Source organism: Apodemus sylvaticus, chromosome X (genome assembly GCF_947179515.1).
Source record: "Apodemus sylvaticus chromosome X, mApoSyl1.1, whole genome shotgun sequence".
Taxonomy (NCBI): domain Eukaryota; kingdom Metazoa; phylum Chordata; class Mammalia; order Rodentia; family Muridae; genus Apodemus; species Apodemus sylvaticus.
In genome coordinates this window covers 121,450,055-121,461,709 of record NC_067495.1, presented here as the reverse complement: position 1 = coordinate 121,461,709, position 11,655 = coordinate 121,450,055, and the positions used below count along the sequence as shown (strand labels likewise).

At 35.9% G+C, this 11,655-nt stretch overlaps 1 protein-coding gene across 8 annotated transcripts in view; it reads right to left on the bottom strand.

The window, feature by feature from the left end:
- Positions 1 to 9,480: 9,480 nt before the first annotated feature.
- Positions 9,481 to 11,655, bottom strand: part of Stag2 (stromal antigen 2) — a 128,888-nt gene continuing 126,713 nt past the window's right edge. For all 8 annotated transcript variants that reach the window (XM_052171915.1, XM_052171921.1, XM_052171920.1 and 5 more), the window contains one exon: positions 9,481 to 11,392. In XM_052171915.1, the coding sequence (XP_052027875.1) occupies positions 11,369 to 11,392 (24 nt within the window). In that variant the 3' untranslated portion in view covers positions 9,481 to 11,368. The remainder of the gene's footprint in view (positions 11,393 to 11,655) is intronic.

Below are 11,655 nucleotides of genomic sequence, written 5' to 3'. Positions count from 1 at the left end.
CACACCTTTAATCACAGCACTCTGGAGGCAGAGGTAGGTGAATCTCTGTGCCAGTCTGGTCTACAGAGTAGTTACAGGATAGTCAAGGCTACACAGAGAAACCCAGTCTTGAAAAATTTTAAAAAGGGGGTGGTATTTTTTAATTTATATGTAAGTGCACCTATTGTGTACACACATGTGCTGGGGTTCCCCTGGAGGTCAAAAGAAGAGTCTTAGGTTCCACTAGGGTTATGGGCAGTTATGAGCCATCCAATGTGAATGTTAGGAACCAAATTCTGATCCTCTGCAAAAGTAGCAAACAGCCTTCCCTCCAGTCACATCTTTTGAATTATTCATTCAGATTTTAGTCATCTATTAATTACTTTTTGCTGTGATTAAATACCATGACCAAGACAACTTATAGAAAAAAAGGTTTACTTGGGTTTATAATTTCAGAGGGATGAGTCAGTCTTAGTGGAGTAATGGCAGGCATGGTAGATGAAACAGCAATCTGAGTACTCACTGCAAGCAGGAGGCGGAGAACGTGAACTAGGAATGGTGTGGCTTTAAATTCTCAAAACCCACCATCAGTAACATATCCCTCTAAGTGACAGTCACATCTCCTAAGCCAACTGGGGATCAAGTATCCAAATGCTCAAGGCTATGGGGGTATCTCATTCGATCGATTACAATATGCTTCATTATCTTTGAAATTGGTTGCTTCATCCGTAACAGCCATTTTAGGGACTAGCTTTGTCTTATGTGTCCCAAGATACCAGGTTGTCATGACATGAATATAATTCCAATTGGATTTTGTAGTTTTTGTGTTACTATGCCAGAACTTAATGGCTGTTTTCTCTGTACAACTCTTAAAAGTGGAATTTGTCTAGCAAATCAGGCAGAAGTGTTGTAGACAATGAACAATGTTGTGTATACCATTTATGACCAGTCTTGTCAACAACAGTCTAAAAGGATATAAAATGAGCCTACAATATGGCCTTGCATAGGATTGACAGCTAGTCTTTTGTTGTGTTTCTCTACTGTTTCTGCAGAGGTTAATATCCAGGAACAGCCCTTTAGGCTCCTAATAGCCATGCCTACTTTGATCCTGGTGGTCAGTTGAAGGGGTGATTTCTTTCTGTTTTAATTGTTAAGAATTCCATAAATATTATGCATTTTATCAACTCCATCCCCATTCCCTTGCCTATTGACCCCACCCACAACTCCAAGTGATGTTTTAACCCACTGAGTCCACTTAACATTGCCAGTGTGTGCATGGGTGAAAGGCTATCTATTGAAGAAAGGGCCATATCCCCCAAAGAAAACCAACCTTCCATTTATTTCCCTACTCCTTCAGGTTTTGGAGCAGATATGATGATGACATTTATCAGGGCTTTAACTCAGCAAGAAAGCCTCTATATAGGCTACTCAGAACATCACACTGGATCCCTAGCACCCTGGAAAATGGGTTAAATGAATATTAACAAACCCTTGTGTGGTGACACACACCTGTAATCTCAGCACCAAAGTTACCAAGGAGTAGGTGAATTGCCATGAGTTCAAGGCCAGCCTTGGAAATATTAGGCAGCCATCCAGAGCACAAAGCAAGAAAAGACCCTATTTTAAAACAAAACTGGGATGGAGAGATGGCTCAGCAGTTACAAACATCTGCTGCATTTGCAGAAGACTTGGGCTTGGTTCCTAGTAGCCAAATAGCAAGTTACAACCATCCAGGATACCAGTTTCAGAGGATCATCTAACACTTCCTCTGATCTTTGAGGAAAACACCAGGCATACATACATACAGGCAGATCACCATATGTACATTTTTGTAAAAGCAAAAAGAGTAACGGCAGCAAGTTGGAATGAAGATACAGGGGCTATATGTACACTATGGTATGTAGACTATAATGTAGACTTTATATATAGACTATAATGCATTTATGAAGTGCATAAACAGAGTTTGGTTCAGTTATTGGATTACAAATATTATGACATATTCTGTTGACCTGTGGAGAAATAGGCACTCCTAAATTCAGCACTACATGCAAGCAAGTAATACATTGTTTCAACCTCTATAGAGAGGCATTTAACAATATACAGTGGAAATATACAGGTATTTGCCATTTGAAATATCAACTGTTTCTAGAAATTTGGACTGATAAAAATGCATACATACATAGTTAGCACATAATCATTTGCCAGTTGTGTGGAAATACAGAAAACATTAGCAAAAAACTAGGCGGGCTTACTCAAGGAGATACAAAGAAAAAGAATGGAGTTCAAAGATGGAATAGAAGGAGTGAGAATTCTCTTAGGTATATATTTCTGTGGTGTACTTCTTACAATCAGTGATATTTCAAATATGCACAAATAAAATCAAGGATGAAGGCAGAGCCCAAAAGGCAATATGAACAGAAGCAGATGAAACTAAATCTATTTGAAATGACTAGCAAAGTCCTATTTCACAGTGGTGCTAGTGGCAGGAAGAAGGTAACACTGCACTTGGGGGGTAAGTAGATATATGGATAGATGCGCACATATATTTGTTTATACTTTCAGCTCTGTCCTCTAACCATGCCTCTAGAAACAATAAAACAACACCAATGAGCATGTGAAGTTTCCAAATTCTGGTTTCTAAGCACTACTCTTAAGAACTGAGGCTCTATGGAGAAATAGCTCATTTGAGGGGTGGGGTAGTAAAAAACACAAGATGATTCTGGAATATCTTGCAGTTCCATTAAGTAATAAAATGATCAAAGGCAGACCCAAGCTTGAAAGGGCTCTAACTCTTCCCATCAGAAACCTTACAATCTAGGAAACTGGAGTGACATATTCAAAGTTTCCCTACTTTTTTTTTGCCAACATCTGTTGTCTTTGGCTTTGTTGATCTCACTCATTATCACTGGAGTAAGATGAAATTTCAAAGTTGTTTTGATTTTCCTTTCCTAATTCCTAAGAATGATGTACATTTTAAAACTATTTCTTAGTCATTTTTTGATTCCTTCTTTTGGAAACCCTCCACACCCTTTTACTGTCTTGTGTTTATTCTTTTTCCCCCCTAACAATTACTGAAACAGATATTTATTTCCATAGGTAAATGCAGCTCTCACTCTTCAAAGATGTTCCTCTCTGCAACAGATGGAGACTACCACAGAAAATCATGACTGGTCAAAATGGCAGAGAACATCTAATCCTGCGGTGCCCAATCTCAAGGGATACATTTAAAACACAACTCCCCAACCTTATGCTCAGAGAACCCTGAAGGAGAAAGGGCAGAATGATTTTTAAGAGCCAGAGGATAAGGAAGTTTGCTGTAAGACTGTGATTCCTAGAAATGTAGGAGAAGCTACACCCATGAAATCTCATCAGTATGGCTGCCTTAAATAAGACATGCCTTTAAGTAAGACAAGGGCAACATCAATCGAGGGAAATCTCATGGGCCCGAGCCACAGACAAAAAGAATTAAGAGCAACTATGATATGCTGAGAATGGTACACACTTAGTCTACAGTAATAGTGCAGAGGTAACTTTCTGTGCACAGGAAGCCAAATAAGTTATTTGACTTGTTTTACTGTGATAGTCATTTTATTACCATGATCAAAGAACCAACCCGAAATATTGTTAAGATAAAACTGCAGGTGATAGCCAAAAGAATCAAAAGTAACAAGTTAAAACACACTAGACAAAAACTCCTCAACCAAAAGAAAACAAATGAACAGATGGCAATACTAAGTACTCACCTATCACTGACTACAAATGGATTACATTTTTTAATTAAGACACAGAGAAGTTTAATAGATTGGTAGTCTGAATGAGACTGATTCTCATAGTTCCCTAGTTGGTGAACTGTTTGGGAAGGATTAGGAGGTGTGGCTTTATCAGAGATGTGTCACTGGGAGAGGGCTTTGATGTTTCAAAAGCCTGTGTCCACATCTCTCTGCCTCATACTAGTTGATCATGATAGAAGCTCTAAGCTACTGCTCAAATGCCATGCCCGTCTGTCTACCTGCTGCCCACCATGATGGTCATAGACTTACTCTGAAACTGTAAGCCCCCTGTAAGTACTTCTATAAGTTGTCTTGGTCATGGGCAAGATACTTCTTATAAATGACTCACTTCACCTTTAAGGACATAAACAGACTGAAAGTGAAGGAATGGAAAGGACATTTCATGTACATGGACACCCAAATAGAATAGTTTCATCAAGTAGAAGAAGATTTTATAAATTAAAAAGAAACAAAGGAGATTTATATTTATCGTATATATTTTATATAATATATAATTTATATAATAAAAATAACATCACGGCAATAAACCATATCTAATAATGTGAAGTTGGAAGCATTTCTTTTCAGATCCGGACAAAATAGGGATGCCTATTCTCACGACTTCTATTCAAGAGTTCTGAAAGTCCCAGCCACCGCAATAGGTAGGACAAAAACAAAGGTGTGCTAACTAGAAAGGAAAAAGTTCAACTATCACTATACATAGGTTTTTCTAGAGAAGATGTTGATGGAAGAAGCCAGTGAAATCCTGTTGGAGCTATTAAACAAATCCAGTTAAGTTCTAAGAATGAAAAACTAGCAGCATTTCTACACTGACAAACAAACAGAATAGAATCCAAGAAACAATACTTAGACTGGCTATGAACATACTAAGGCACAGCCAGGGAGACAGCAGGTCTTTCACTGTAAGCTTGAGTTCAATCCCCAGAATCCACAGTGGAAGTAGAAAACCAACTCCCACAAGTTATTTTCTGACCTCCATACATCGCTTGTGGCCCTTAGGCACCCATTTATATTCTCTCATTCCCTCCCTCCCAACCTACACCCTATCTACAATAATTTAATAAATACTAAGGAACACATTTAACTAAAGAGATTTTTATTCTAAAAGCCATATAAAACTGAAACTGAAGATACAATTAAGTGTAAAGATATCTTGTAACTATGGATGTGAAATATTAATATTAAACGTTCATATAGTCCAAAAGCAACATAATCCAGACTTTTTTTTACATAAATGAATGAAGCAATTCTGTTGTTTATATGGAATTACAAGAGACTCCAAATAGCCAGTGCAATCTTAAGGAAAAGAAAAGCTGAAGGTATTCACTAGCTAATTGAAAAGAAACCACAGTAATTAAAATAACACAATACAAGCATAAAAGTAGACACAAAGAACAATGGAGCAGAATGGAAAGCCAAAAATAGCTGCACACTTTTATGGTCGACATCCAAGAACACACAAAGAAGGATAGTCATTTTAGTAAGCAAATGCTGGAAAAACGGGATATTCAATCACCTGAAGATGAAACTAAACCATAAACTCATACACTATATAAAAAAAATTTATAAACAAGGCCAGAGAGATGTCTCAGTGGGTCAAGAGTTCTGGCTACTTTTCTCAAAGACTCCAGCTCAATCCCTAGCACCAAAACGGCAGCTCACATGCTTCTCTAACTCCTGTCCTAGGGAATCCACTGCCCTCTTCTGGACTCAGTGGTGCACACACATGCCAGCGAAGCACCCATATAGACCTAAAAAAATAAAGTTAAATAAATTTTAAATAAGAAACAAACAGCAGAAAGAAAAATAGGGCTATATTTTTAAAAGTCCAGGGAAGAAAATATTCCTAAATTATATTGCCCTTAATGTTCAAAATATACAAGAAATCCATAAAAGTAGACAGCAGAAAAAAAAAAAAAAAGAGGCCTGATTATAGGTGTTTCCTGAGAAGCTCTGCCAGAGCCTGACAAAAACAGAAGTGGATGTTCACAGCTAACCATTGGAGTAAACACAATGGAGGAGCTCGAGAAAGGGCCCAAGGAGCTGAAGGGGTTTGCAGTCCCATAGGAGGTACAATATGAACCAACCAGTACCCCATAGCTCCCAGGGACTAAACCACCAACTAAAGAATACATGGAGGGACCAATGGCTCCAGCTGCATATGTAGCAGAGGATGGCCTTGTCACACATCAATGAGAGGAGAGGCCCTTGGTCCTGTGAAGGCTCAATGCCCCAGTATAGGGGAATGCCAGGACAGGGAAACAGGAGTGGTTGGGATAGTGAGCAAGGGGAGGGGGAATGGGATAGGAGATTTTCAGAGGGGATATGAGGAAAGGGAATAACATTTGAAATATAAATAAAGAAAATTCTAATTAAAAAAATAACTGGGAAAAAAAGGGTTAAAGACACATAAGTAGCCAAAAAGTATATTGGTCAGTATCACTAAGTCATTAGTAAATTCATGGAACATGTTGTGGATGGCACTAAAGAATTAGACCTACCATTAGGATTCATCACTCCTGCTACTTGTAAGAGCATACAGGAGGACATTATCTCAAGTGACATGAGGCCAGGCACAGAACAGACAGTAACACACTTTTATGTAGAATCTAAAATAAACTCAGAGAAGGCAAGAAGTGATTCTCAGAGGCTTGGGAGGAACAGTTTGAAGAAAATGGCTAAAAATCTGTTGCAAATATAACATGTTGTCCATTTAAATTAAAATGTGTATTACTGAAAATACATCAAGAGATCCTTAAGTATTCTCATAGTAAAAGTAATAACTGTTTGGCTTACCAATTCCACAATTTATGAACACTTCAAACCATCAAGATGTATGTAATAAGCAACTGACATCCAAATTACTAGATATATGATGTAGACAAGAATGTTCTAGGACACAGGAAGCAAGCAATCTTTTGCCTGAGTCATGGGCATGTTTCACCATGATATATTTTTAAAGAATTTGAATAGTGTAAACCTGTAAGATTCAAGTAATTACTGTGAATGTTTTGATTTCTTAAATGTAGAAGTTACTGGGTTGGGAAGTCTCTCTCCATCTTATGCCCACTTAGGTTTTACACACAGGAGGGTCATTTGTGATGTCCTCTTGACTTGAAAGTCTAGGCTTTAGTTATTTCACTCCCATTTCATTTGGCCCACCTGTCAATTTTAAAGATGCAACTTAATAGCAGCTTTTCTTGCTCATGATTAGCAAAAAGTAGGAACAAGCATATGGATCTAGTGAATTAATAAACTTCTTTATGTTAACACTGGAATATGACCCAGAAATAGAAAGAACTTTTCACATACAAAACATGCATAAGTATCAGAAATATCCCAAGCTAATAATTTTACACTTAAAGACAATACTGGATGATTTCACTTACATGACATTCTACAACAGTCAAGTTTAACTTATGATGAAGAGAAAATAGTTGCTACTTGTATAAAAGGATGGAGGCACAGACTGGCTGAAGACTATATAAAGAAACCATCTGAGTTGATGGTGATACTCTGTATCTTTAATAAGGATGGGAGTTAAATACTTAAAAACATTTGTTACAAACAGCAATGAACCTAGTTGGCATATTTATCACATATAATTTCCCAAATAGAAATTAAGTATTAAGTGCTTAAAGATATGTAGGCTACAATAGTTTGGAGAAGTATACCCATGTTTGCCATTTGCTTTGAAATACAGAGACAGCTTTCATGGAGAAGATAGGGACTGATACCAAGTACAAAATATGTTAGCCATTAACTTTTTCCTACTTTGCTGAATGTGATTTTTTTTTTATGTAAAATGTTAGCGGAGAGTTACCCACCTTACAAAAAAGGCCTCCTGAGGAAATCTACTATGAGAGCCTCTCATAGCACCTTGCAAGATATACTTGGTCCAGTTTATAAAAAGTGTTACATCTCTAGCCTAGCCTATGTCCTAGAAGTGTATAAAATGTCAAAAACAAAGTCGATCTTTCTGGTCTTTGGGTGCCTACCTAGACAGCAGTGGATAGTAAAAAAAAAAAAAAAAAAAAAAAAAAAAAAAAAAGATTTGTTGAGTTCAAGGAATATTTAATCAAATTTATTATACAGTTTCCTATCAATATGCCTTACGCTTGGCTGTTTTATTTTGCTGAATCATTACAACTGCCAGAATAATCTATCTGACCTAGTACCCACCCATATTTTATTTAGTATGTGTATTCACTAAGGCTAACTTTGCAGGAATTTATTCTGTCTATCTACTATGTGAGTTCAGATCAAACCTAGGTTATCAGACTTGGCAGTAAAGGCCTTTTACCAGCTAAGCCGTCTTGTTGGCCTACACTATGAACATTTTCTGGGTTCCCTTTGTGGAGGGGCATTGAAGAAATTTATCTTAAATTATTCTTTTTATTCTAACATCCCAACTTCTCAGAGCTCACAATTAACTTGTATGTTACAGAAGCCAGCTGAATAGCACATTACAAGCAATGTTTATCCACACCACTCAATTTTATATTCAAGTAGATCCTTAAAGAAGCATAGCATAATGAATACTATGCCATTTTACCTTTCTGTAACTTTTGCTCTTTGGTAGTCTTTGCATACTCCTGGTTAGTCTGGAACCTACTATGTAGGCCAGGCTACTCTTAAACTTACAGTAATCCTCCTGCCTCAGCATCAGGAGTGCTGGCTGGGATTAGAGGTGCATTAACCAGCACACCTGGTTGCAACACATTTCTCAATATCACAATATCAACAGTTTGTAGGACATAGCACAGCATGACAGCCTGGGTCTGAAGACCAGTCCCTCACTGATTACCCATTTATCTTTGTATAAACTTTGCTAACTCTGTTGTGTCTCATCTTCTTCATTTCCTGGTGATCTGTGAAAATAAGGCAGTAGGGATAATAACAGGTCTCATGTGATGAAGGTTCATGAGTCATTACATATAAACTACTCAAAGCAATGGTCAGCAATATTGCCTATCATTCTGTAAGTTTAGTTCAGAACTACTGATGACCAAAAGATTCCTTGCTCAACTTACAAATCAATCAAAATGAACAATGTGCAAATTTTATCACACAGAAGACACTGGCAGTAGTGGAGCATGTCTTTAATCCCAGCACTTGGGAGGCAGAGGCAGGCGGATTTCTCAGTTGGAGGCCAGCCTGGTCTACAGAGTGAGTTCCAGGACAGCCAGGGCTACACAGAGAAACCCTGTCTCAAAAAAACCAAAACCAAAACCACACAATTTTCAATAATAATTTTTTTTTCAAAAGCTGGCTTTCACACATCATGACCCCATTATCCAAAATAGATTTTCTTAACTCAGGACTCCTTGCTAGATTTTTGTCCTAACACTTAATTCAAACTTAGTGATTTTATTTTTTACATTGAATTGTGATGGAAAAACTTTTTTCACACATCTGACATAGTAGGCCTTTAAATATATCCTAAATGAACAAGGTAGACATTTCAAAGTGTACTTAATCTATACCAGATGAAAATGAAAGCAGCATGAGTTACAGGGTTCTAGTTTAAACAACCTAACTAGGTATTTGGTCACATTAAAAAATATATGTGATTTATTAAAGATATAAACTGGTGATGTGTTCTATAAACCATCCCACTCAAACACATTTGAGTATGATAATAAATACAATTTGTAAAGCATTTAGAACCACCCTCCCCCTTTGATCACAAGAGATAAAGCATACAACATACGGTAGGTTTATTTTTATTCAAAAAGTTACTGTCTCAAGACATAAATACAAATCAGCAAACAGTACAATTAGGACAATAGAATGTGGAGGACAACAGGTTAGAGTAATATAGAAAACAGTTTAGCTGGTTCAAAACAAAGCTGGAAGAACTGCTTTCACAAAGAAATACTCCTTTCAAGAGTGAGAAAAAAAAATCAACCTAGGTTTCAAATCATATATACAGTCCTCTCAGCAGTTCTAGGAAATGCAGTGGTGTGTAAAAGAACATATGCAATACGTTTGCACATAACAATGTTTGTTGATGGAAAGTATGTTAGACAGGTCTGGTCTTATTTGTTAACCATGAATTAATAAAACAAATGTATTTTGTGGTCTTTCATTTAACCTATGGTTTTTTGGCTACCACAGCCCAATGCTTGTTGAATTCCTGACTCGAAAAACCAGAAACCTTTTGGTATTCACACGTCTGAAGATATTCTTGTATTGCAAGCATATTAAGGCATGGAATGATTAAAATAATATACCTCGAGAACTGAGAGACGACTGACAAAAGATAGATATACATGTAATATAAGTTAATATTTTGTTTTAAACGATGTCTAGCTGCCTAAGCCTCGCAAAATGAGTTGATGTCAAAATGGCAAGTGGCCACTTTCTGTTTTAAACTAATTCACTTGTGAAAGGACATAAAATGAAGTTTAAAGCTTAGCTTTCAAAGAATATTATGGGTTATGAATTCTATTATCCCATCTAATTTACATACAGAGGAAATGTACTGTAACCTGTTAGAAGTATCTTTTACCTGAAGACTGCTTGCAAAGACAGATAGATAAAACAATATAAAATACAAATTTAAAAATCATTTTAAAGCATGAACAGTCATGCTTTTCTATTTTTAAACATTGTTAAACTTTCAATATATTTCTGAAACCTCATAATTTTAAGTTGGAATTTAAAAGTAAGAAAAAACTAAACAAACTGCGCAATTATAAAATCAGCACCAATTTATATATATATATAATTTTATTTAAAATTTAGATCCCTATTCCCACACTCTAATAAGCTGTATAATTTTTGTTTAAATTTTCTGCAAACATACTACAATAAGCTTCTTTTATTTGGAGACAAAATACAGTGGCACTACTGGAAGGAATATCACAACGTTACATTTTTATCTTAAAGGACAAGCAAACTTTCAGGGCTGCTATGGGATAAGCATGTTCGAGACTGGTCACCTTCTGGCAGTTCACTGCCTCTGGATATTTCTGAAAAGTATACAGAAGCTCTTGGATTTAAAAATATCTTAAAATACATTTTAGATGAAAAAATTGTAAAAGTTCTGCTTATAAGTTTAACTTTTTTCCACAATTACAACATTTAAAACAAGTTTTGTTGATTGATGTTTTAAGCATTTAAATTTAGAATGCTAAAAACAATTCTATCCTACAATTTCAGGGTCAGGAATAAATCCATCCTTAACTTTTGTTTCGTGGATGTAAACAGAAATCCAGCAGAGGTCATCATTATTTAGTACAACCAGTAAATAAATGTCAGAAGATTCTTATCTGTACCAAATACTTCTTCAGATTGTTATATTTTTTAAAAAAGCATGAAATAATTCCTTTAAAAGCCAACTAACAGCGCATAAATAAAATATTTACTTTCTAAGAAAAACTGTAGCTTATCATCAAATTGTTTACTTGTCCTTTATTTTCAGGCAAACAAAACTGCCCCTCAATGCACTTCATCTTGGTAAGCATAAGCATGTTATATTCTCCTTAGAGAAAAATCTGTACAGAATTTCACTGTATCTACCACACTTTATTTTAAAATTTCCTCTTCCACTTAGAAAATGACTTCACCACAGATTTAAATGTGTACTGGTATTAAAACATTGACACCCCAAGAACCTAATGAGAGAGGGAAAAAAAATCTCGTTAAAATAGTCATTCATTTCTTCATAAAAATCTGTAAATATTATACTTTATCACATGTAATACTAAAATATTAATAAAACTACTCTGAAAACATATCTTCAAACATGCAAATACAAAATTAAACAATCATTAATCCATAATAAAATAACAGTAGTATTCATTAAGATGTCAATTAACTAACAAACATAACTAAAAGTGTAAATCTGGTGTAATTGTCATACAATCCCCTAAAGCCT